At 43.9% G+C, this 27,791-nt stretch overlaps 1 protein-coding gene across 8 annotated transcripts in view; it reads left to right on the top strand.

Annotated features, from left to right (window-relative positions):
* CCDC60 (coiled-coil domain containing 60) overlaps window positions 1–27,791 on the top strand; it is a 176,881-nt gene that overhangs the window by 61,975 nt on the left and 87,115 nt on the right. For 7 of the 8 annotated variants that reach the window (XR_812377.4, XR_812378.4, XR_812376.4 and 4 more), the window contains exon 2: window positions 16,967–17,046. Coding sequence is in view for 5 of the 8 variants with exons in the window: in XM_024977749.2 (XP_024833517.1) it covers window positions 16,967–17,046 (80 nt within the window). In the remaining 3 variants the exon portion in view is untranslated. Of the gene's footprint in view, window positions 1–13,807; window positions 13,926–16,966; window positions 17,047–27,791 lie in introns of all 8 variants that reach the window. The other variant, XM_024977746.2, reaches the window with a different exon arrangement.

The raw sequence follows: 27,791 nt of genomic DNA, 5'->3' as shown, positions 1-27,791 counted from the left end.
CATCTTTCCTCCAGCTTAGGGATGTCAAGAGAGCCTGCATCAGCATCACACTCTTCATTTCAGTTTCTCATGGTTCCTTCTGTTTGAGAAGCTGTTTCTTCCACTTTCTGTGTTCAGTTCAGTCTGAAACTGGGGTAGCAATCTCCCTCACCAGCCCCAAGCTGTGTTTGGCACCTTCATTTGTCACATTGTAGTTGAATTGCCTGTTTAATACAAGTCTCCCCACTAGACCATGAACTCCTTGAGGGCAGAGATGGTGTCTCATTCTGAGTCATGTCCCCAGCTGGTTTCTAACTCCCAGTAGGTATTTAAGAAATAGCTAGGCTACTCTTGCCCCTCACCCAGCCTCCTTAATGTGGTTCATGTACCTTGGAATTGAATGGCACCCTGTGGACAGCACTACAGGATTCATACCATAGCAGCCCTGGAGTCACACAAAGCCTCATCCCAAGGGGAGAGGCCCCAACCAAGCTCTGCATCTTGGCTGTTTTCTCTTTCAACGCTGGCTTAGATACTCTGCTTCTGCTTCTTAAATGGAAGGTGAGCAGATATTAACCAATGGAAGGCTGAGTTTCCTTGGACCTTCAGGGAGTTTGCCCAGATTTTGCAAAAAATGTTGATGTCATCTTCCAAGTTAAGAAAAAGAACTGAAGCTACATGGGGTCTTAATCCCCTCCCCTCACCCAACCCATATGCCCACCTGGCTATTGACAACATAAGGGAGATTTTCTTGGGTCACTACTTGTTTCTTTTCTCCAAAATGAATTCCCAAGGAATTTGTTTCGTTTTCTAGAAAGGGAGTAAGTTGTGGTATGATCAGCAATACAGAGAGCCCCGTGATCAACTAGATTGGCAGATTCTCACTCCTATAGCCAAAATCCAGTCTTTGTACCCCTGTACTGAGTTGAGTCTCAGAAACAGTTTAGGGTGAAGTAGAAAAGAGTAGCTTTATTGCTTTGCCAGGCAGAGGGGGCCACAGCAGGCTAATGCCCTCAAAACTCTGTGTCCCAACCCAGAGAGCGTAGTGAGTAGTTTTATGGTAATGGTTCAAAGAGGACAGTGTGATCCATCTGTGGACATTCTTCTGATTGGTTGGTAATGAGGTTTCTAGGAGTCAGCATCATCAACCTTTTGGTTCCAACAGGTCTGGGGTCTGCATACTTGTGGGCAGTATGCAGTTAACTTCTTCCACCTGGTGGGGTTTCCGTATCTACAAAACAGTTCAAAGCTCTTGTTACATGTATGCCTTGAGGGGGGACCAGGACCCTGCCCCAAGGCCACACTGTTGTTTCCTGATTGTTTCTCTCTCTCCTCCCCATTAGCCACTGTTTGAACTGGCCACTGTCACTCAGGAAGGTCTGGAGGCAAATGAAACCTATTTCCCGTAATCAAGAAACCAGGGACACAAAAAGATTTTGTGCCCAGGAGCCCCACAGGCTCTTGCTTGGTTTCACTCCTACCAGCTGGGTGACCTCATACAGGTTATTTAATTAATCTGGTTTCAGTTTCCTCACCCATAACATGGGAATAATAATAGTTACAGCCCTTAACTTTTGGAGTGGTTGTGAAGATTTAATGCGAAAACATATGTAAAGCGCCTGGTAAAGGAATGGTAGTCACGCGTCATGACGCTGATTTTCCTTCCTGGGACCATGGCGGACATTGCTGATCAACCACAGAACTCCTTTCTGAAGAGATCCAGCTACAGGGAGCCACTGCTTCTAATGGGTAGATTGAAGCTAGCATTCAGCTTGGAGCCCATTTGCCATCTCTAGCCTAGTATCTTTCCAGACATTTGGGAGGTGCTGAAATTTAGGCACTGTTATCATTATTAAACAGAAGCACCTTTGGCAAGGTGGCTGTTACATCCTGGGGCCCCTTCCCTGAATCTCCTTCAGGAGGTTGAGTGGCAGAGTGTCATATACATTCCCATTGGCTACTAATGCTCAGCAGCTAGCCTGCTGGCCCCTCCTATTTAGTCTTTCAAAAGAGCTTATGAGATTAATGTATTTACTTTTTAAAGAATTTTTTTTTTTTTTTTTTTTTTACTGGGTGGATAGCACATTTGCTGCTAGCAGGCCAGCTCAATCCCAGGGCTGATGGGGGCTCACTGACGGTGCCCTCCAATTTCCATTTCTATCAAGCAAGAGCAGGGAGGCAAAGACAGATTAGAAGGAACCAGGACTTGATTGCAAGCTATGGCATCTAGCGCCACCTACTGTTATATCCCTGCATTGCTACCATTGCCAACTGCATTGAAGTTGATAGCCTTACTCTGCCCTTAATGAGTAAATGGGAATATTTTCATAATCTCACTCAAATTACATTTTTTTCATTTATAACTTAATTTTGTAAAAATGCCAGATCCTCATGATGTCGTGGCGATGATAGTAGTATTTCCTTGGCATGTTTAGTTCCAAAGACCTACGTACCAAGTGTGTCCTTTAGACCTCTCCTGTCTTTTGAATAAAGACCCGGCAGGTGCCTGCCAGCTGAGAGCCCTGGTAACTGGAGGGAGTGACTTGCCTGGAGTCACACAGCTGAGGGGCCAGGACCTGGGGCTCCTAATTCACATGCTGTTATTCTCCCTCTGTGTCTGTCACCCCTCCACCTCTCTGCTCCCCCCAGAGCTGTCTTGGGACCACCTAGCTCAGCACCCTGCCAGGTCCCTCAAGGCACAGTTTGCATTCCCAGAGGGCTCGTGCATAATGTGGATCCTGCTGGCTGATTGACAAAAGAGAGGAAGGGGAAGGCTGTATTGCACCCCATGGAAGAAAAGCCAGTGAAACAGTTCTTTATACTTTCGTGCTTTTTTCTGAATGTCAGTTGTGCCCAACCCCACCCCAAGGCTCCCTCCTCACCCTCTGTAACACATGACTCTGCCTTCATTAACTGGAACATTCATCCCCTCTGTGTGCTTCTCCAGAATCCATCTTCACACTCGTCTTCCTTCTCAAGGAGACTGGATGTATTAGAGTTCTTCAGAGAAAGAGAACTAACGGGATACGTTTAGGTATACATAAGGATTTGTTGTTGGTGTTCAGTTGCCAAGTCATGACTGACTCTTTGAGACCACATGGACTGCAGCACGCCAGGCTTCCCTGTCCCTCACCATCTCCCGCTGTTTGCTAAAGTTCATGTCCACTGAAATGGTGATGCTGTCTAGCCATCTCATCCTTTGTTGTCCTCTTCTCCTTCTGCCTTCTGTCTTTCTACAGAGATTTATTATAAGGAATTAGTTCATGGACTTGTGGGGGCTGATAAGTCCCAAGACCTGCATTTGGCAAACTTGAGACCCAGGAGAGCTGTTGGCAGAGCGCCAAAGGCCTAAGAACCAAGAGAGCTGATGGTGTTAAGTTCTAGTTCAAAAGCTTCCAGACTTAAGACCCAGGGAGGGCTGACATTTCAGTTTGAGTCCAAAGGCAGAAAAAAACTGATGTCCCAGCTGGAAGGCAGTTAGGCTAAAGGAATTTCCTCTTATTGGGGATGGTCTATCTTTTATTCTGTGCAGTCCTTCAAATGATTAGATGAGGCTCACCCTCATTAGGGAAGGCAGTCTGCTCTACTCTGTCTGTCAGGTTAAATCTTAAACTCATCCAACAGCATCCTCACAGAAAAACCCAGAATAACATTTGTCCAAATGTCTGAGCAGTCCATGGCCCTGTCAAGTTGACACACACAATGAACCATAGCACCAGGCGTCTGATCGTGGCTCTGCCAGCTGGCAAGCTATGTGAGTGTGCCTGATTGCCTCTCTGCTTCTGTTTCTCTTTCTCTACAATGGGTGGCATTTTCAGGATCCACCACAGCTTTCACACCAAGACCAGGTCAATCCAGCAGTCCCCAGTCAGTGAGTCGTTTCTGCCCTACACTTGGACTCCTGCCACGGGCCAGTTTTGCCCTGGAGCTCACGCTGGACCGGCTGAGACTCCAGTGGGTCCCCATTGTGGTCTGAGACTCTCAATCCTGCTCACTCCTTTTCTCTTTCTCACCCTCAGTAAGACTCTTGTGCTCCTGTCTCAGTGCCCACTTCCCAGAGGGCCCAGCTGATGTAGATGTTAATATTCTTAAGGAGTTCAGGTCATTTACTCTGCAGAATGACTATACAGCAAGGTGACTATAGTTAATAATACTGTATTACATATTTGAAGGGAGAAGGCAATGGCACCCCACTCCAGTACTCTTGCCTGGGAAATCCCATGGACGGAGGAGCCTAGTAGGCTGCAGTCCGTGGGGTCGCTAGGAGTCGGACATGACTGAGCGACTTCACTTTCACTTTTCACTTTCATGCATTGGAGGAGGAAATGGCAACCCACTCCAGTGTTATTTCCTGGAGAATCCCAGGGACAGCGGGCCCTGATGGGCTGCCGTCTATGGGGTCACACAGAGTTGGACACGACTGAAGCGACTTAGCAGCAGCAGCAACATATTTGAAGGTTGTGAAGGGAGTCCATCTTAAAAGTCCTCATCACAAAAAAAAATTTTCTGTAACCATGTAAGGTGACAGATGTCAACTCGATTTATTGTGGTGGATTTATCTTGTGGTAGATTTTTTGTGGTGTACTATACAAATAGCAAATCATTATGTTGTACACCTGAAACAATGTTATATGTCAGTGATACCTCAAAAATAACAAATGCTGTCTAAAGGAGGCACCCTGCCTTTAGTGAAGAGAGTCTCTAAAGAATTCAGGAGCTCATTTCATATTTCAGTTGCAAGGTCTGCATCTGGATGAGGTCACTAGTTCAGGGTTATCCATACATTGTAAGTGGGTACCTGCCTTATGCCTTATTACAAAGAAGTTTACTCTCCCCAAAGGAAAGCATTGATCACCATGATAAAACCACCAAAGGCTTAAATATCAGTCTGCAAGCTGAGTTCTCTGGGCTCACGTGTACACTCTTCCCATGGACCCTGCCCACTCTCTGCTTGCTTTGTTGTTTATACCTTGTCCGTAATGAGTCTGCAGTTTGCTAAACATCTTGCCTGTTCCTCAGTGTTCTCTTTTCCAACCGTCTCCCTTTCCCCCGCCCCCCTCACACTTGACAGAGCATCCCCAGCTGTTCCCCTGACGTCTGTATCAACCCAAGTACATTTAGCAGGAATTCATTTCCATCTTAATCTGATTCAAGGAAGTGGATCATATTTTAAGAACTAACGAAGATGGGTTTAGAACATTCTTTCATAAAAGACAAGAGAACAACAGACATTTCAAAGATTGCCTCTCTGGCCTTGACCTTCAACCAATCATTCTGATCTTCTGCCATATAAAAATTCTTACAACAAAATCTAACAAAGCTCAATGGGCCAGCTTTGGAGGCAGCATCCATAAATTAATAGCTGTCATTGCTATCCCTTGTCTAGCCCCTGCCATGCAAAATTGGGAGCAGGGTAAAGTAGTGGTTAAGAACACATGCTTTTCAACAACAAACAGCAACAACAAAACCCGATTAAAAACTAGACAGAGGATCTGAACAGACATTTTTTAAGGAAGATGTATCCCGATGGTCAACAGATACATGAAAAGACATTCGGCATCTCTATAATCATCAGTTCAGTTCAGTTTGGTCGCTCAGTCGTGTCTGACTCTTTGCAACCCCATGAATCGCAGTACGCCAGGCCTCCCTGTCCATCACCAACTCCCGGAGTTCACCCAGACTCACATCCATCGAGTCAGTGATGCCATCCAGCCATCTCATCCTCTGTCGTCCCCTTATCCTTCTGCCCCCAATCCCTCCCAGCATCAGTCTTTTCCAATGATCAACTCTTTGCATGAGGTAGCCAAAGTACTGGAGTTTCAGCTTTAGCATCATTCCTTCCAAAGAAATCCCAGGGCTGATCTCCTTCAGAATGAACTGGTTGGATCTCCTTGCAGTCCAAGGGACTCTCAAGAGTCTTCTCCAACACCACAGTTCAAAAGCATCAATTCTTCGGCGCTCAGCCTTCTTCACAGTCCAACTCTCACGTCCATACATGACCACAGGAAAAACCATAGCCTTGACTAGATGAACCTTTGTTGGCAAAGTAATGTCTCTGCTTTTGAATATGCTATCTAGGTTGGTCATAAGTTTCCTTCCAAGGAGTAAGCGTCTTTTAATTTCATGGCTGCAGTCACCATCTGCAGTGATTCTGGAGCCCAAAGAAATAAAGTCTGACACTGTTTCCCCATCTATTTCCCATGAAGTGATGGGACCGGATGCCATGATCTTCGTTTTCTGAATGTTGAGCTTTAAGCCAACTTTTTCACTCTTCACTTTCACTTTCATCAAGAGGCTTTTTAGTTCCTCTTCACTTTCTGCCATAAGGGTGGTGTCATCTGCATATCTGAGGTTATTGATATTTCTCCCGGCAATCTTGATTCCAGCTTGTGCTTCTTCCAGCCCAGCGTTTCTCATGATGTACTCTGCATATAAGTTAAATAAGCAGGGTGACAATATACAGCCTTGACGTAATCCTTTTCCTATTTGGAACCAGTCTGTTGTTCCATGTCCAGTTCTAACTATTGCTTCCTGACCTGCATACAGATTTCTCAAGAGGCAGATCAGGTGGTCTGGTATTCCCATCTCTTTCAGAATTTCTCACAGTTTATTGTGATCCACACAGTCAAAGGCATTGGCATAGTCAATAAAGCAGAAACAGATGTTTTTTCTGGAACTCTCTTGCTTTTTCAATGATCCAGCGGATGTTGGCAATTTGATCTCTGATTCCTCTGCCTTTTCTAAAACCAGCTTGAACATCAGGAAGTTCACGGTTCACATATTGCTGAAGCCTGGCTTGGAGAATTTTGAGCATTACTTTACTAGCATGTGAGATGAGTGCAATTGTGCAATAGTTTGAGCATTCTTTGGCATGGCCTTTCTTTGGGATTGGAATGAAAACTGACCTTTTCCAGTCCTGTGGCCACTGCTGAGTTTTCCAAATTTGCTGGCATGTTGAGTGCAGCACTTTCACAGCATCATCTTTCAGGATTTGAAAGAGCTCAACTGGAATTCCATCACCTCCACTAGCTTTGTTTGTAGTGATGCTTTCTAAGGCCCACCTGACTTCACATTCCAGGATGTCTGGCTCTAGGTGAGTGATCACACCATCGTGATTATCTGGGTCGTGAAGATCTTTTTTGTATGGTTCTGTGTATTCTTGCCATCTCTTCTTAATATCTTCTGCTTCTGTTAGGTCCATACCATTTCTGTCCTTTATCGAGCCCATCTTTGCATGAAACGTTCCCTTGGTATCTCTAATTTTCTTGAAGAGATCTCTAGTCTTTCCCATTCTGTTATTTTCCTCTATTTCTTTGCAATGATCGCTGAAGAAGGCTTTCTTATCTCTTATTGTGGAACTCTGCATTCAGATGCTTATATTGTTCCTTTTCTCCTTTGCTTTTCACTTCTCTTCTTTTCACAGCTATTTGTAAGGCCTCCCCAGACAGCCATTTTGCTTTTTTGCATTTCTTTTCCATGGGATGGTCTTGATCCCTGTCTGCTGTACAGTGTCAGAACCTCATTCCGTAGTTCATCAGGCACTCTATCTATCAGATCTAGGCCCTTAAATCTATTTCTCACTTCCATTGTATAATCATAAGGTATTTGATTTAGGTCATACCTGAGTGATCTAGTGGTTTTTCCCTACTTTCTTCAATTTAAGTCTGAATTTGGCAATAAGGAGTTCATGATCTGAGCCCCAGTCAGCTCCTGGTCTTGTTTTTGCTGACTGTATAGAGCTTCTGCATCTTTGGCTGCAAAGAATATAATCAGTCTGATTTCGGTGTTGACCGTCTGGTCAGGGAAATGCAAATCAAAGCCACAGTGAGATATCACTTCACACCTGTTAGACTGGTCACTATCTAAAAGACAAGAATGGGAGAATGTGGAGGGAAGGGAGACCTCGTACACTGTTGATGGGACTGCAAATTGGTGCAGCCACTCAGGAAAACAGTATGGAGATTCCTCAAAAAATTAAGAACAGAACTGCCATATGAGACCTAAATGTTCCACTTCAATAGCCAAGATATGAAAACAATCCAAGTGGCCATCAATGGATGAATAAATAAAAAAGATGTGGAGTGTGTGTGTGTGTGTGTGTGTGTGTGTGTGTGTGTGCATGTGTAATACTTCTCAGCCATAAAAAGAATGAAATCCAGCCATTTGTCACAACATGGATGAGCCTTAAAGGTACTATGCTAAGTGAAATAAATAAGACAGAGAAAGACAAATACTGTATGATTTCACTCATATGTGGAATCAAAAATCCATAAATGAAACAAAAACAAGTATATAGATTAAGAGAACAGATTAGTGGTTACCAGAAGGAAAGGTGGTTGGGGAGGTGAGTGACACAGCAGGTGGAGGCCACCTATTTGGTGATGGATGGTTTTAGACTTGTAGTATCACTTCATAGTATGTACAGATGTTGAATTATAATGCTGAGACTTATACAGTAACAGAGAGAGACAAGAACAGAAACCTAAAACAAGGCACGTGCTTTGATGTCACTTGAACTGATCTCAGTGCCTGACTTTGCCATTTAATAGCATGTTGATTTCTGCTTTCGAAGCCTCAATTTGCTCGTCTGTAAAACGGGAAGAATAATAATGAGGCGAGGACTAAGTGGAATCATGTATTTCAAAGAAGAACACACTTAGGCTTGTGTATGGCACATAGGTGAATGATAATGTCATTGGTAAACAGCATTAGGTCCTCTTCACAGATGAGGAATAGACTCAGGGCAGGTGTGTGACTTGCCCGGTTACCCGACAGTGAAGTGACAGAATTAGGACCCCAACCTGGGCCTTTTGGACAACAAAGATCTTTCCATGCATTCCTTCCACCTCCACCTGTCAGCTATCAGGTTAAGCGAAATCGTTTCCAAATGCTACTGTTTAAAACAGTCCCAGCACATGAGTATTAAATGTAAGTAAGTGTGTGTGCATGCCCTAAGTCACTTTAGCCATGTCCAAACTCTGCAACCCTATGGACCATAGCCCACTAGGTTTCTCTGTCCATGGGATTCTCCAGGCAAGAATACTAGAGTGGGTTGCCATTTCCTCCTCCAGGGTATCTTTCTAACCCAGGGATCAAACCCATGTCTCCTGCATCTCCTGCATTGCAGACAGATTCATTACCACTGAGCCACAGGGTAATAAGCCCCTGAATGTGAATGTACCTGCCCCAAAACCATCCCTACCTCAGGCTCCACTATGGGTCTATGCAAATGCATCATCTTTCAACCTGATGCATTATAGGACGTCACATTGCGTTTCTCACAGCCCTGCCCTCAGAGACCCATATGTAGATGAGAGGCAGGACACGTGATACAGAAGGGGACAGGGCAGAGATTCGCCTCGGTTTTCCAGGCAGCAGAGAATGGAGGCGCCACCCACACTCTGCAGAGCAATGGAAGAACTGAAGGATCTTAAGACCAGGGGCACACCCGAGGGAAGCAAAGACAAAATCAAGTCTCCCAGGATAGCTTTTATGAAAGTCAGCTAGGGATAGTCACAGAAATTAAACAAAGGTGATCGGATTGTACTTGGCTTTTATTTTCTCCTTTTTTAAAATCTTTTCCTGGTATCTGTTAGTTCATTTCTTAACCAGATGATGATCTAAAACGTAGAGTTGTATTGCAAATGTGTTACCTCAGTAAGGAGACACCTCAGTCAATGTCTGTAGGGAGGAAATACTTAGCATAAGCTTGTTTTTCAGCAGGAAGGATCTAAAGGGTGTGGTACACAGAACACAGGAGTTTTGATGCAAACAGAGCTGGTCTCCGAGATCTGGAATATACAGTACTTCCTGGAGAAAGAAACTGGGAAAAGTTGGAGAGTTCTGCATTTTCTTGAAAGGTGGGTTTTGATAATGATCTTGAGAGGGCTAGAATGATCCTAATTCTGGATATGCATCTTAGCCACAGGAAATTCTGGGTGTGTCAGGCTTAGAATCAAAAGATAAGGGATGTACAAAGTTATCATCTGCAAATGGGTCCTCGATTAAAGGGAAAACCAGCTTTGTAGTCTCAAAATAATTGATCAGCACCTGGAGCCAAGGCATTTGTATAAGCTGTAGCATAACCATTGGTGAGGGGGTGGAAGGAGTCATTTTCATTTCCTACTCCCCGTGGAAGACTGATCCTTGCAAACTACATTTCCCAGGCACGCTTGCCAACTGGCTTCCCTGTAGGTTTAGCCAGTAGGAGGTGGAGCAGGAAATTGGAGGGAGGGAGAAAAAGAGGGAGAGAGAGAAGGAGGCAAGCTACTGTGTTTCTCCCCATCTCTCACTCAGCTTCCGGTGGCACCTTCAGCTGAAAATACTTCTCTTCCACAAGTCCAGCTTCTGCCAAGTGGCCCAATTCTAGAGCTTCTGAAGGCTACCTTTTCCCTTAGTCCTTCTAGCACCGGAAGTGGTAGAAGTTTCATTTTGCTAATCTCTAGCATGACTTCGGAGAAGGCAATGGCACCCCACTCCAGTACTCTTGCCTGGAAAATCCCATGGATGGAGGAGCCTGGTAGGCTGTAGTCCATGGGGTCGCTAGGAGTCGGACATGACTGAGCGACTTCACTTTCACTTTTCACTTTCATGCATTGGAGAAGGAAATGGCAACCCACTCCAGTGTTCTTGCCTGGAGAATCCCAGGGACGGGGGAGCCTGGTGGGCTTCCGTCTATGGGGTCGCACAGAGTCGGACACGACTGAAGTGACTTAGCAGCAGCAGCAGCAGCATGACTTATCTTCCCTAATTTGGGTTTTCAGCTCTTCTGACACCTTTGTAACTGCTCCCCTAAATTACAGTCTTGAACTATCTAGCATGAACTGTCTAGCATGATTTCCTGCCTGTACCCCTGCCTGATACTGTGTGTTAAAACATACTTTATTTATTTATTTACTAGAGTACAGTTTATTTACATAGGGGCTTCCCTGGTGGCTCAGCAGTGAACAACCTGCCTGCACTGTGGGAGATACAGGAGACACAGATTTGATCCCTGGGTCAGGAAGATCCCATGGAGGAAAGAATGGCAACCCACTCCAGTATTCTTGCCAGGAAAATCCCATGGCCAGAGGAGCCTGGCGGGCTACAGTCCCTGGGGTCTCACAGAGTCAGACACGACTGAGTAAATGAACACACTGAACACAGTTCATTTACAGTGTCGTGTTAGTTTCTGCTCTACAGCAAAGTGAATCAGTTATATGTATTTATATATATATATATATATACACATATATATACACACATATATACACACACACACACACACATACATACACACATACATACATAGACACACACTATTTTTTTAGCTTCCTTTCCATAGTGGTCATTACAGAGCATTGAGTAGAGTTCCCTGTGCTGTACAATAGGCCCTTATTAATTGTCTGTTTTATATATAGCAGTGTGTATGTGTCAATCTCAATCTTCTAGTTTGTTCCCCCCACCAGTAACCGTAAGTTTGTTTTCTGTTAATACAGCTGTAACTCGATTTCTGTTTTGTAGATAAGTTCATTTGTGCCCAAAATAGACTTTTAAATTACATCATTCCAGGCTCTTAGATTACTCATTTAAAACAACATTAAAAACTTACATTTTGCTTATTCTGATAGTCAGAATTGCTTTACAAATAAGAACAATGCTATTATTTTATTATTAGATAGTTGATATAAGTAAACTATTTTAGAATCAGGGAAAAAATGTAGCCAAAATAAAAATTATTATTTATCTACAGTTCAAGCAGTCAAAGATAACATCCCTTTTAACAATAGGTTGTATTTACTTCCATGGACTTCACTGGTGGCTCAGATGGTGAAGAGTCATTCTGCTAATGCAAGAGACCCAGGTTCCATCCCTGGGTTGGAAGATCCCCTGGAGAAAGGAATGGCAACCCACTCTAGTATTCTTACCTGGAGAATTCCTATGGACGGAGGAGCCTGGCAGGCTACAGCCCACGGGGTCACAAAGAGTCGGACACGACTGAGCGACTAACACTTACTACCTGCTTATACTTTGCCATGTATCAATGTTTTAAATCATAGTTTATATCAGTTTATATATATTTTTAGGAATTTCTATAGATTTTTATGAATGTAAACCTTAAAACTCTCTATGATCTAAGCTCTTAAACGCTTTGTATCTGTAACATTCATTTTTCCCTTGAAATTATACTCCCTTCCACATCAGTTGAGTATGCATCTCAGCAACATTAAACAGTAGCACCAAATTCAGATCATCATACACCATTGTCTGGCTTGACCACAGTTTATTCGCCCAGTGCCTGTTGCTGGACATGTAGATGTTTTTCACTATTACTGACACTGCTGTGGTAGACATCCTCATGGATAAATCTTTTTTTTATCCTTGCTGCATAATTTTCTTGGCTAGAAGCAGATTTGCTTTAGCAAAAGAACATGTATTTTTAAGACTTGTCATTACATATGGTGAAATTGCCCTCTAGAAAGGTTGTAGAGATGGCAGTTCTTGGACGCTTTGTGAACTTCTCATTGTGCTCACATCGAAGTGTGTTTATAAATATCCTGACAGCCAACACTCCCTCACTCAATGCCCGTTATTGTCAGTGGCTTATTTCACTTGTAATTAAACAGTTACCACAATAATAATGGTCTCTAAGAATCCACTGAAATACTGCAATAATTTCAGCACTTGTGGAGCGAATCTTCTCCCGCTAAAGCCTTGTGTCAAGCCAAGGACATAGTTTGGTTTTGCGTCTGTAAATTGTTCAGCACCAATCCCAATCTATATAAACTCAGTCTTTTACAGTAGTGTGAATTCCTGGTGCCCAGGCAACTGTCATTAGGTGAGATTTCAGGGAAAATACTTGAAATTTGGACAGTTATCATAGTTCCTTCATGAAGTGGGTGAAACCTGGGATGTTTAGGAGACTAAAGGGTACACAGCTGATGCCAGGAAGCATTTCAGTCATAGGTTTTCAAATTATGGCAAGGAAATCTCAATGTGTTCATTTTGTCTTTGTTCATAAATGTGTTCTAATCATAACATCTGTGATGAACATTGCTTTGGTTCTGAAAGAAGGAATTGGGTGCTTAAAAAAGGGGAGGGGGATTAGAAAAAGGCAACCCTGATTTCAAATGTTTGATCTCAAAATAGGGCCAATGTCATTGCTTTCACTGAAAAAAATGCACCAGGATAGGAATCATCTGATCTTAATTTTCTAGAGGAGAAAGAGAAGTGGTTGAAATAATTATTGATCTGTTGCTGCCCTGACACATTTAAGGGAGGAAGCTGTTTCAGAAATACTGTGGTTGTGAGGGAAAAAAAAGCCAAGTCAACTGGCTGAAATAGTAAAGGAAATGTTCATGAAAAGGTCAGGTTCTGGTGAAGGTTGATCAATTCAACAAGGTACCATAGAACGGGTTTTTCTTTGACTCTCCTGTCTGCTCTTCCCCACATCTTCTTCAGCTGGAGGGTAGCTCCCTCATGGGCACAAAATGGCTGCCAACAACCCCCACAGGTATCTGCTTCTCTGTCCACAGTCTCTGAGGAAATAGACTTAAGAATCATGTTTCTTTGAAACTTGTAACTCATTAGTCCAAACTGGGTCACATGACCATCCCTCAGCCAGTCACTGCGATGTGAGGTGGGCTCTGTGCTGTCTGGCTCCAGTTAGGACCACCCCTGTTGCTGATACCATGAGTTTTTTCCGAGGCACAAGTGCTCCATGGGAGAGGGGCAGGAAGTCTTAGCAGGCAAACCCATATCAAGAGGAGAGAAGGGATACCAGGAGTGTGAGAAAAGCCATTGTCCATTATTTAGAAGTTTTAAGAAGAACTCCTGGAAATTCTTACAGGCCTCCTTGGAAGTCTACCTTTCCACCCTCAAGTCTACTTCACCATCCCTCAAGATGTAAACTGATAGATTTGCCATCAATTTTCAGCCAAGGGATAGAAACATCGTTGTGTATTGGGGTAAGCTTGATATATTACCTATAAGTTATTGGTAATGATAGCTAGAGAGAGAAAGTTTATAAATGACTTCATTGTTTCATGTCTGCTGCTGCTGCTGCTAAGTCGCTTCAGTCGTGTCCGACTGTGCGACCCCATAGACGGCAGCCCACCAGGCTCCCTCATCCCTGGGATTCTCCAGGCAAGAACACTGGAGTGGGTTGCTGTTTCCTTCTCCAGTGCATGAAAGTGACAAGTGAAAGGGAAGTCGCTCAGTCGTGTCCGACTCTTAGCGACCCCCTGGACTGCAGTCCACCAGGCTCCTCCGTCCATGGGATTTTCCAGAAAAGAGTACTGGAGTGGGTTGCCATTGCCTTCTCCGGTTTCATGTCTAGAACTTATTCAAGGCTGTCTCAGATACATTTTTGTATCCTCTGTGCTTAATTTGGGCTTCCCAGGTGGTGCCAGTGGTAAAGAATCTTCCTGCCAGTGCAGGAGACACAAGAGACATGGGTTCAGTCTCTTTTAGCAATATGTTATATTTACTTCATGGGCTTCCCTGGTGGCTCAGATGGTGAAGAGTCGTTCTGCCAATGCAAGAGACCCAGGTTCCATCCCTGGGTCAGAAGATTCCCTGGAGAAGGAAATGGCAACCCACTCCAGTATTCTTGCCTGGAAAATTGGATGAACAGAGGAGTCTGGCAGGCTACAGTCCATGGGGTCGCAAGGAGTCAGACACTACTGAGCACGCATGCATGCACGCACACATGCTGTATTTAGTGAACAAGGAGTACCTGGGGACTTGCAGTAGATTCTCCACCTCTAATCTGAGCTGCCTGGCGCAGGACACATACTGGGTGACCCAGGAAAAAAGTGGTTCAGAATCAGGCAGGCCAGTGACAGTCCCTTCTCTCTACTCCAGACCCCACTCTCCATCTCCTCCACCCCACCAGAAATGTCATGCAATTTTTAAAAAATATTTTTTGGAGTATAATTGTTTTACCGTGTTGTATTAGTTTCTGCTGTACAGCAAAGTGAATCAGTCACACAATATACCTGTATCTACTCTTTTCTAGATTCTTTTCCATATAGGTCATAACAGGGTATTGAGTAGAGTTTCCTGTGCTTCACAGTAGGTCCTTATTAGTTATCTATTTTATACATAGCTGTGTGTATATGTCAATCCTAACCTCCAAATCTAACCTCCAATCCTAACCTCCTCTATCCTAGGATAAACATAAATTCGTTTGCTAAATCTGTGATGCTGTGTCTGTTTTGTGAATAACTTCATTTGTATCATTTTTTTAGATTCCACATGTAATCAATAGCGTACAATATCTGTCTTTCTCTGACTTACTCCTCTCAGTATGACAATCTCTGGGTCCATCCAGATTCATTCAGTTTTGATATGGCTCCATTCCCTGCCTTCTTCATTCCACTCAAAAGGCCCAGAGCAGCAGGCACCACAGCCCAATTTTATTTTTGGAGCAAGTGGGTGATGGTGGCTGCTGAGAAGGCACCATGCCTCCTCCCACGTGTCCACATTACTGTGATTTCTGTTAGTGAGGAGCTGACCCGTCCTCGCTGTGCCTTCAGAAGCCACTCTCAGTACAGTTCCAGCCATCCGCCATGGTCAAATTTCACTTGCCATTTATTTTTTCTTTAAATCTTTTCTCTTTGTTTATTATATAACTGATTAACATTTACTGAAGAGCAATGGGAAAATCACATAAGCTAAGAGAAAGTAATAAAATCTGCCATAATCCCACCCCAGAGAGAATTACCACATGACAAGGGAGGTTTTTTTTTTTTAATATCTTTTGATATGTGTACATTCAAACAGATCATTTTTCCAAAAACAAAGAATCATGCAATACCTATTACTGTGTAATGAGTCTTTCTCAGAGAACTCCTCAGAGCATCTCTACACTTTACATTGTTATACTGCCATTACATTTAACTGCTGCATAGCAATCTGTCCTTACAAGGCACCATGATTGCTGAACCTGTCTTCTGTTGTGAAGTGATTTCCACGAGTTTGCTGTCACAGGCAGCATCCTAGCAGTTTTGTGGACGAAACTCTGTGCCCGTGCAAAGATAGTCCCACAGGATGCCTGACAGCAGAAGAATCGTTAGACCCAAGGGCATGCCCGCTTTTACAGCATTTAGTATGCACTGATGAATTGCCCTTCAGAAAAGACATTACAATGTATTCGCCCCCCCCCAGTTTCTTCTGAAAGCATCCATTTTCTCATAATTTCTTGGCATTTCCTTTAATTAAAAAAACCTAATATTACAGGAATTAATTTTAAGACAAGATAATCAAGTTAATAGTCTTGTTATTGTTCACCAAATTGGTGACTGAGAAAAGTGACTTTTATATTAAAATATAGTTAATTGAACTCTCTTCTTTATATTGACCCAGTATCCACCTTTGAGTAATAAATTTATCTTGTGAGGTTTCCCCAGTGGCTAAGAAAGGCAAATGAATAGCAAAAAGGGAAAGAAAAACCCATAAACAATCACTTGGATAAGTCACTCATAAAATCCTGCTAGGGGAGCAGTGGGAAGGGTACATTTGCATCTTTATATTGACAAAATTCAGCTGTCTAAATCCACTACCTCTGCCACCTTCAACAATGATTATCAATATTCAACTTTTTGTCTGAGTATAATGCTCATAATAGAAGCTTCTGTTTTTCCAAAGCTTGCTGTGAGTCAGAAATTTAGCAACTAATTTGATCATCACAACAAGGTAGGAAATAGTCCCCCATTCTTCTGCTGGAGGAACTAGGACCCAGAGAGGATGAGTAATTTTTCCAAGGTCACACAGGCAGTCACCAGACAGAATGAGGATCAGAGCTCAGATGTGTCCATATCCAAAGCTCTTGCTGTTTCCAGCACGCCCTGGGGCCTCTCTCTGGTGGAGACAAGGATGCTGTGACCCCCAAGGGCCCCTCCAACCCCATCAGACGTCTCACGTGAGCACACGGGCTTCCTGCAGCCCAGCTCCGCTGCTAACAGTTGTACTAATGCTTTTCCTCTCACTTCTTGACTTTCCTCAGGTCCCAGAAAAGCCAATGAGAAGCATCAGGTATATGGAGAAGGAAATAATAAACCTCAAGAAAGACCTTAAACGAAGCCGGTGAGTGAGCCCCGCACTGAACGACCCGCAGACAAGCTGATAGGGATGAGCCGATAGGCTACGGGGTGACGCGTGTGGGACTTTGCCCAGTCTCAGTGCCCCTCGGCCATAAGCCAGAGATTGGCAGGAGGGCGGCCCTGGGAGGACCGGGGACAGACCCATTTCTTGGCTGGACTTTGCAGGGAGTACCAGTGTGACCTGCACCAGAGTGACCTCCCCATTCTTGCTCAGGCCAGTCCTGTGCCTAGAATTCCCTCTGCTTTCCTTCCTGGGACTGAATCCAAGCCAAGAGAGTCTTCATGTGCTCCAGAAAATTCTTCCCTTTTTATGGCACACCCCACAGCATGGTAGCCAAGAGTCAGATGGACTTGGTCTCAAATATGGGCCCAGCTACCTGCCAGCTGGTGACACTGGAGGAGCTACTTCACCTCCCTGAGTCTCTGTTTCCTTAACTGTAGAGTGAATATAATAATCTGGGGTTGTTAGAAAGACACGGTGAAATATATTGAAATGCCAGAGCCTTGTCACAGTGTCACTCGTAGCTTTTCCACCGTACCAATTCCTTCCTGCACGGTAGCAAGAGCAAACTGACATCTGGGACCATATTTTATTCATTGCTGTGGGGTGAGGTGGAATTGCCCTCTCCTCACCCCTTAACTCCTTCCTGGGACCTGTAGCATTCCAAGGTGGGGTTGTACATGGGGCTTTTGGCAGAGCAACTCAAGGCAGGGTGAGAAATGGAGATTCTTTTAACAGAAAACACAAGAGACATGCTAAGCAGGGGGTGCTACAGGCAGCGTGGGCAGCTGGCGGTCGGCTTTTCTTACATGTCTCCCACTCTGAGCCAGACCCCAGTAAGAATCACAGGGAGACGTTTCCTTCCTCACTGCTGTGGTCAGAAAGTCCTTCCTTCGCTGCCCACCCAAGTCTTTACCCTGTGTAACAGCACAGCTTTGACTGAATGGGACGACTCAACCCAAGAAGAGGCAGGAAGCTATGGACTTTAGCAACTGGGGAGAAGGAAGGGATGAAGGGGGATGAAGGGAGGCATCAAGACAGGGCCCCAGAGAACAATTCCCCACCAGCCACCAGAGGTATGGCTGTATCGGCTCTGAGAGGGTCTCTGGACACCCACTGTCCAGCAGAAATATAATGTGATCTGTTCACGTAAATTAAAAATTGTCAGTAGTCCACATTGAAAAAAAATTAAAAAGTGGGGGAAAAAACAGGTGAAAGTCATTCTAATATATTTAGCTAAATATATCCAAAATATTATCATTCAACATGTAATCAATATAAAAAGGTATTTTTTAAAAGGTATTAATGACAAATTTATATTCTCCTTTAAACATGTGATGAAAATGGGTGAATGATGAAATCCACAATGTACAGTTACACTTAGAACATATATTAATTTAGACCCACCACATTTCAAGTGATCATTAGTTAATTATGGACTGAATTGTGTCCGCTCAGAATCTGTGTGTTGAAACCCCAACCCTCTACATAATTGCATTTGGAGAGAGGGCCATTGAAAAGGTCAGTTCAGTCTCTCAGTCATGTCTGACTCTTTGACCCCATGGACTGCAGCACACCAGGCTTCCCTGTCCATCACCAACTCCCGAAGCTTGCTCAAACTTGTGTCCATCAAGTCAGTGATGCCATCCAACCCTCTGATCCTCTGTCGTCCCCTTCTCTTCCTGCCTTCAGTCTTTCCCAGCATCAAGGTCTTTTCCAGTGAGTCAGTTCCTCTCATCAGGTGGCCAAAGTATTGGCGTTCAGCTTTAGCAACAATCCTTCCAATGAATATTCAGTACTGATTTCCTTTAGGATGGACTGGCTGGATCTCCTTGCAGTTCAAGGGACTCTCAAGAGTCTTCTCCAACACCACAGTTCAAAAGCATCAATTCTTTGGTGCTCAGCTTTCTTTATAGTCCAGCTCTCACATCTTCTCACATACATGACTACTGGAAAAACCATAGCTTTGACTAGATGGACATTTGTTGGCAAAGTAATGTCTCTCTTTTTTAATATGCTGTCTAGATTGGTCATAGCTTTTCTTCCAAGGACCAAGCATCTTTTAATTTCGTGGCTTCAGTCACCAACTACAGTGATTTTGGAGCCCCCCAAAATAGTCTGTCACTGTTTCCCCATCTATTTGCCGTGAAGTGATGGGACCGAATGCCATGATCTTAGTTTCTGAATGTTGAGTTTTAAACCAACTTTTTCACTCTCCTCTTTCACTTTCATCAAGAGGCTCTTTAGTTCTTCACTTTCTGCCGTAAGGGTGATGTCATCTGCATATCTGAGGTTATTGATATTTCTTCTGGCAATCTTGATTTCAGCTTGTGCTTCATCCAGCCAAGCATTTCACATGATGTACTCTGCATATAAGTTAAATAAGCAGGGTGACAATATACAGCCTTGACATACTCCTTTCCCGATTTGGAACCAGTCTGTTGTTCCATGTCCAGTTCTAACTGTTGCTTCCTGACCTACATACAGGTTTCTCAGGAGACAGGTAAAGTGGTCTGATATTCCCATGTCTTAAAGAATTTTCCACAGTTTATTGTGATCCACACAGTCAAAGGCTTTGGCGTAGTCAATAAAGCAGAAGTAGAAATTTTTCTGGAACTCTCTTGCTTTTTTGATGATCCAGTGGATGTTGGCAATTTGGTCTTAAATGAAGCCAGTGAGCGAGACCTACACCAAACGACCCGCAGACAAGCTGATAAGGATGAGCTGATAGGCTTTGGGGTCTTTGCCCAGTCTCAGTGCCCCTCAGCCTTAACCATAAGCTGGAGATTGGCAGGAGGGCAGCCCTGGGAGGACTGGGGACAGGCCCATTTCTTGGCTGGACTTTGCAGGGAGTACCTGCATCAGAGTGACCTGCCCCCCATTCTTGCTCAGACCAGTTCCTTTGCCTTTTCTAAATACAGCTTGAACATCAGGAAGTTCACAGTTCATGTATTGCTGAAGCCTGGCTTGGAGAATTTTGAGCATTACTTTACTAGCATGTGAGATGAGTGCAATTGTGTGGTAGTTTGAGCATTCTTTGGCATTGCCTTTCTTTGGAAATAGAATGAAAACTGACCTTTTCCGGTCCTGTGGCCACTGCTGAGTTTTCCAAAGTTGCTGGCATATTGAGTGCAGCACTTTAACAGCATCGTCTTTTATGATTTGAAATAGCTCAACTGGAATTCCATCACCTCCACTAGCTTTGTTCGTAGTGATGCTTCCTAAGGCTCACTTGACTTTGCATCCCAGGATGTCTGGCTTTAGGTGAGTGATCACACCATCATGGTTATCTGGGTCATGAAGCTCTTTTTTGTATGGTTCTTCTGTGTATTCTTGTCACCTCTTCTTAATATCTTCTGCTTCTGTTAGGTCCATACTATTTCTGTCTTTTATTGTACCCATCTTAGCATGAAATATTCCCTTGGTATCTCTAATTTTCTTGAAGAGATCTCTAGTCTTTCCCATTATATTGAAAATGTAATTAAAGTTAAATGAGGTCAGAAAGGTGGGGCCCTAGTCCGGTCGGATTGGTATACTCATAAGAGGAGGAGAGGATGCCAGGAAAATGCACTCATAGAGAAAAGGCCAGGCAAGGGCTTAGCTAGTAGACGTCTTCTGAACTGTAGGAGATGCACCTTGATCATGGACTTGTGGCCTCCAGAACTAAGAGGAAATAAACATCTGTTGTTTAGACCATGTGTTCTGTTCTGACAGCCCCATCAGACTCATGTAATTGTCACTGTTGTAATTACCCTTGAGAGAATGTCCCAGCGCAAGGGGGATGATGGCAGAGCCAAGCTCAGAGATGGCCTGTGTACTTGGCCCTCAGAATCAAGGGGTGAGATCCACAGGGACCCCTCTGTTAGTTGTAGACGCATGGCCCTGTACAGTGTGTGGATCCAGGTTATATGGCTTTGACTTCCCCCATGGCTCAGCGAGAAAAAATCTGCCTGCCCTGCAGGAGACGTGGGAGATGAGGGTTTAATCCCTGGGTCAGGAAGATCCCCTGGAGGAGGAAATGGCAACCCATTCCAGTATTCTTTCTGGGACATATCCCACAGGCTGCCATCCAGAGGGTCACAGAGAGTCGGACACATCTGAGTGAGTGAGCATAGAAGGCTTTAGAGGTTAATGCTTTGGGAACCCATGAGAGGTAGAGATAAGAGGCCAGGAGTTACCTGTGTGGGGACATCCAGGCAGGTGGCAAAGAAAGAGGGTTGTGCACAATTGAGGGCACGCCTCCCAGCGGGGATTTGTCCTCTGCTCTGGACTGGAATGGGTGAATTTAACTCAGATGACCATTATATCTACTACTGCAGGCAGGAATCCCTCAGAAGAAATGGAGTAGCCATCATGGTCAACAAAAGAGTCCGAAATGCAGTACTTGGATGCAGTCTCAAAAACGACAGAATGATCTCTCTTCATTTCCAAGGCAAACCATTCAATATCACAATATCACAGTAATCCAAGTCTATGCCCCAACCAGTAACGCTGAAGAAGCTGAAGTTGAACGGTTCTATGAAGACCTACAAGACCTTTTAGAACTAACACCCAAAAATGATGTCCTTTTCATTATAGGGGACTGGAATGCAAAAGTAGGAAGTCAAGAAACACCTGGAGTAACAGGCAAATTTGGCCTTGGAATACGGAATGAAGCAGGGCAAAGACTAATAGAGTTTTGCCAAGAAAATGCACTGGTCATAGCAAACACCCTCTTCCAACAACACAAGAGAAGACTCTACACATGGACATCACCAGATGGTCAACACCGAAATCAGATTGATTATATTCTTTGCAGCCAAAGATGGAGAAGCTCTATACAGTCAGCAAAAACAAGACCAGGAGCTGACTGTGGCTCAGATCATGAACTCCTTATTGCCAAATTCAGACTGAAATTGAAGAAAGTAGGGAAAACCACTAGACCATTCAGGTATGACCTAAATCAAATCCCTTATGATTATACAATGGAAGTGAGAAATAGATTTAAGGGCCTAGATATGATAGATAGAGTGCCTGATGAACTATGGATGGAGGTTCATGACATTGTACAGGAGACAGGGATCAAGGCCATCCCCATGGAAAAGAAATGCAAAAAAGCAAAATGGCTGTCTGGGGAGGTCTTACAAGTAGCTGTGAAAAGAAGAGAAGCGAAAAGCAAAGGAGAAAAGGAAAGATACAAGCATCTGAATGCAGAGTTCCAAAGAATAGCAAGAAGAGATAAGAAAGCCTTCCTCAGCAATCAATGCAAAGAAATAGAGGAAAACAACAGAATGGGAAAGACTAGAGATCTCTTTAAGAAAATGAGAGATACCAAGGGAATATTTCATGCAAAGATGGGCTCGATAAAGGACAGAAATGGTATGGACCTAACAGAAGCAGAAGATATTAAGAAGAGGTGACAAGAATACACAGAAGAACTGTACAAAAAAGATCTTCATGTCCCAGATAATCACGATGGTGTGATCACTCACCTAGAGCCAGACATACTGGAATGTGAAGTCAGGTGGGCCTTAGAAAGCATCACTACAAACAAAGCTAGTGGAGGTGATGGAATTCCAGTTGAGCTCTTTCAAATCCTGAAAGATGATGCTGTGAAAGTGCTGCACTCAATATGCCAGCACATTTGGAAAACTCAGCAGTGGCCACAGGACTGGAAAAGGTCAGTTTTCATTCCAATCCCAAAGAAAGGCAATGCCAAAGAGTGCTCAAACTACCACACATTGCACTCATCTCACATGCTAGTAAAGTAATGTTCAAAATTCTCCAAGCCAGGCTTTAGCAATACACGAACCGTGAACTTCCTGATGTTCAAGCTGGTTTTAGAAAAGGCAGAGGAACCAGAGATCAAATTGCCAACATCCGCTGGATCATGGAAAAAGCAAAAGAGTTCCAGAAAAACATCTATTTCTGCTTTATTGACTATGCCAAAGCCTTTGACTGTGTGAATCACAATAAACTTTGGACAATTCTGAAAGAGATGGGAATACCAGACCACCTGACCTGCCTCTTGAGAAATCTATATGCAGGTCAGGAAGCAACAGTTAGAACTGGACATGGAACAACAGATTGGTTCCAAATAGGAAAAGGAGTACGTCAAGGTTGTATATTGTCACCCTGGTCATTTAACTTATATGCAGAGTATATCATGAGAAACGCTGGACTGGAAGAAACACAAGCTGGAATCAAGATTGCCGGGAGAAATATCAATAACCTCAGATATGCAGATGACACCATCCTAATGGCAGAAAGTGAAGAGGAACTCAAAAGCCTCTTGATGAAAGTGAAAGTGGAGAGTGAAAAAGTTGGCTTACAGCTCAACATTCAGAAAACGAAGATCGTGGCATCCGGTTCCATCACTTAATGGGAAATAGATGGGGAAACAGTGGAAACAGTGTCAGACTTTATTTTTCTGGGCTCCAAAATCACTGCAGATGCTGACTGCAGCCATGAAATTAAAAGACGCTTACTCCTTGGAAGGAAAATTATGGCCAACCTAGATAGCGTATTCAAAAGCAGAGACATTACTTTGCCAATGAAGGTTCATCTAGTCGAGGCTATGGTTTTTCCTGTGGTCATGTATGGATGTGAGAGTTGGACTGTGAAGAAGGCTGAGTGTCGAAGAATTGATGCTTTTGAACTGTGATGTTGGAGAAGACTCTTGAGAGTCCCTTGGACTGCAAGGAGATCCAACCAGTCCATTCTGAGGGAGATCAGCCCTGGGATTTCTTTGGAGGGAGTGATGCTGAAGCTGAAAGTCCAGTACTTTGGCCACCTCATGCAAAGAGCTGACTCATCGGAAAAGACCCTGATGCTGGGAGGGATTGGGGGCAGGAGGAGAAGGGGACAACAGAGGATGAGATGGCTTGATGACATCACTGACTCGATGGATGTGAGTCTGGGTGAACTCCGGGAGTTGGTGATGGACAGGGAGGCCTGGCGTGCTGCGATTCATGGGGTCGCAAAGAGTTGGACACGACTGAGCGACTGAACTGAACTGAACTGAATTGCAGTCATGCCTGGAGGATGTTCCAGGTTTCAGAGGAAATGTTCCAGGCTTCAGAGGAAATGGTACAGCGGGGAAATTGGATCAGAGGTGAGGTTCAAAATACAGGACCATCATGTATGTCATGGCAGTAATTGGTCAGAATAGACACTGGCCATACAAAAGCATTATGACCATGTCAGTTCTCACCAGCTGAATGTTAGCAGCCTTGAGGTAGATGATTCTAACTCAACATGCAAAGACACACCAGAGTCTCTGGAGCCTGGAAATGAAAGTTCCACAGTAATGTGTACTGTAGACTAAAGGCTGATAACTGTGCCTTGATCCACGAAAGTTCCAGATACCAGGACTCGACCCGTCCAAGGAGGGCAACAAGCAGTAGTGAGTCAGCCTGTAACCAGAACTGATTTGCTAAATTTCCAGGAAATCTGCAAGCCAGTTCTTAAGCACAGCTACTGTTAAGAATTAAATTATATAAACTTACATGTTGGGTTGTAAGTTTATAAATCATATAAACTTAAATATTGGGTTGGCCAATAAGTTCATCTGGGTTGGTCCACAAGATATAACAGGAAAACCCCAAATGAACTTTGTTGGCCAACCCAGTATATGATATTAAAACAAATGTGATAACTACTCATAACTCACCACTCCTTAATGATTTCATATATTTTTACTGCTGGCTGTGCTCTTGAGATTACTTCTGTTTATAGTATCTGTGTGGTAAACATTACTGTGTAATGGGAGCTCCGCATTCACTGACTTCATATCAGTAGCTCAGCATCAGCCACAGTGGGAATACTTGTGTACAGAAATCATCAAAAACTGCAAGTCAGGCTCATTGTCCCTCCAGAGAGGTGGTTGTTACACACACACCAGCACCCTCTGTGGACATGCCTCTAGATAACCAAGGTAGAGCTTTCCTCTAAGCCTGTAGAGCAGAGGGGTGAAGGAAGGGTGATAAAGACAGTGGCTTTTCTGCCGTCCTTGGTTTGGCAGGCTGAGTCTGTCCTTTCTGCCAGACACATCTACCATGGCTAGAATTTAACAACCTCATCAGACAGGCTTTAACATCCTTAGCCAAGTGCTGTATGTGAAGGACAGTGTGAAAAGAGCCAGACAGAAAAGCCACAAAGCAAGAAAACAAGAAACGACAGTAAAACCTTCCACCTGGCCATGCTCCTGGATCCCACTGACATTTAAGGAGCCAGAGATCCCCCTTCAGAAGCAAACACCTTATTTTCCAGGGGAAATCACCCCTCTAAGAGATGCATACCCCTTGGCCTCATCACACAGTATTAAATGAGGTGAATTATTAGCAGAGAAGATATTGTCTTTCTACTTACTGTTTTTAATATCTGTTTCACCTCCTGTTAGAATCCAACCCACCTTGTGCCAAACACCTTCACTGTCTCCTCGATTTTTATTTAATACTTCAGCCGTCTTATAATTCAAATGCACCATCCCTGGTTTCATGGCCAATTTAACATGATACTAAAAAGAATAAAAATCTAACTGCTTTCCTCCTCGCCTGTTCCACCAGATGTTCGGTGGCACTAAGCAGCCACCGTACGCTCACTTGCTGAATTTTAGCGGAAGCTGACACCCAGGGCTTCTGTGTGTGCCCAGTTCTAGGTCGACTCTTGAAGGCAATGGCATGTCTTCCTCCAAAGCTGCTGATGCTTTTTATTGCACATGTTTTAAGGGAAACAGACATCTCTGCAACTAAAACAACAGACGTGTCAAAACTGAAGCTATGATTTACCCACACAAAGTTTAGTTAGGTACCAGCAATTGCAAATAAGCAGAGATGAGTTAGCCCTCTCCCCGAGCAGATCCCAGCAGAGTACAAACTATGCAGGTGTTTCCAAGGTCTGAGGCTTTGCTTTCCAGCTGCATTTTGGGAGACAGCCGAAGCAGGGTAGTGAGAAATGAGAGGTGGGATTTGGGCACAGGAAGAAGCTTTTTCTTTTGTATGAAGTTAAACATTTCTCTTGGTCCCTCCTTAGTTTTCATTCATTTTCTTCAGCAAATATGTATTGAGTGACAGGAATCACCAGATATACACCAGGCATCATTGTATATACTGGAGACAGGGCGGTGAAATAGACAAAATTCCTGTCCTCAATGAATAACAAACAATGATGTGTGTTGAGCAAAAAGACAAACAAGTTAGCAAGTAAATGTACAGGACTGAGGTGGGGACATTGACCATATCCTGTGAAGAGTGTAAAAGAAGGTGATGTACAGGCATAACTCATTGTACCACGCTTCACAGCTACTGCATTTTTTACAAATTCAAAGTTCGTGGCAACCCCACAAGTCTGTTATAGGCACCATTTTTCCAGTAGTATTTGCTCACTCTGTGTCTCTGTGTCACATTTTGGCAGTACTCCCAATATTTCAGACTTTCCCATTCTTACTATATGTGTGATGGTGATCTGTGATCAGTGATCTATGATGTGACTGTTGAAAAAACATTAGAATTCACTGAAGTTTCAGATGATAGTCTTCTCCAGCACTGAAGTACTCTTTAATTAAGCTATGTACATTTTTTAAGATATAATGCTATTGCATGCTTAGACTACAGTACAGTGTACATGCCAAGTTGCTTCAGTCGTGTCCAACTCTGCGATCCTAGGGACTGTAGCCCGCGAGGCTCCTCTGTCCATGGGGATTCTCCAGGCAAGAATACTGGAGTGGGTAGCCATTTCCTCCTCCGGGGGATCTTCCCAACCCACATCTCTTACGTTTCCTGCATTAGCAGGCAGATTCTTTACCAATACAGTATAAACGTAGCTTTTATATGCACTGGGAAACCAAAAAAAAAAAAAAAATCTGTGACTTGCTTTATTGCAGTATTCACTCTATTACAATGGCCTGCAACCCAATTCACAGTATCCCCGGTGTCTGCCTGTATACAGCAGCGGTGCTGATGGGGAACAGTGCAGCTTTAGTGAGAGGGGGCAGAGGAAACAGTTTTGTAAAGGGGGCCATGGGCTGACATCTGAACGGTGCCACCTGAATGGAGTATTTTATGGGTCAATAGGTGGATGGGTGCCAAAGCCAGAAGAAACCAACAGTACTGGAGAAGCAGAAAGAAAACCAGCGTGACTGGAGCAGGTGAGGGACACAGGCACAAGCTGGAGCCTACAGGGCCTTCCGCCACACAGGCCATGGGGAAAAGCTTGGGTTTTAGTCTAAGTCCAATGAGAACGCTCTGGAGGCTTCTAAACAAGAGAAGGATATCATCTGATTTTTAAAAAGAACACTTCATCAGCTGCGTAGAGGTCAGTGGGAAGGCTATGGTAAGAGATGTCGATGGCTTGGATCAGGCAAATAGCAGTGCCTTGGAGGGAAGTGGGTAGATCTGGGATTTTATTTTTTCTATTTTAGAGGCACAGGACTGGATCAGATGTGGGAAATGAAGGAGGTGCAATCTCTTCCTCCCTCACTGGGATGTAAGATGTGTCCTAAGCTAGAATATATCATGTCCACAGTCATGGTCCCTGAGTGTTTGCTGATGGGATATTAATTCTGTTGTCCATCCCTGGAACTTAGCAGTTAAAAATAAAGGGGAAGACCCGTATGTTAATTTAGGGGAAGTGAGTGAAGGAGACAGCTTATCTACAAATCTGTGGGATAAATCAGTTGATGAGATGGCAAGTCAATTGCTGTTTCCATCGGGCCAGTCTCTCTCTTCCAGTGCCTTCAAACTGGAGTG

The sequence above is a fragment of the Bos taurus genome, chromosome 17 (assembly GCF_002263795.3).
Source record: "Bos taurus isolate L1 Dominette 01449 registration number 42190680 breed Hereford chromosome 17, ARS-UCD2.0, whole genome shotgun sequence".
Lineage (NCBI taxonomy): Eukaryota > Metazoa > Chordata > Mammalia > Artiodactyla > Bovidae > Bos > Bos taurus.
Note: the sequence above shows the minus strand (reverse complement) of the source record. Positions and strands in the feature narration are given on the sequence as shown.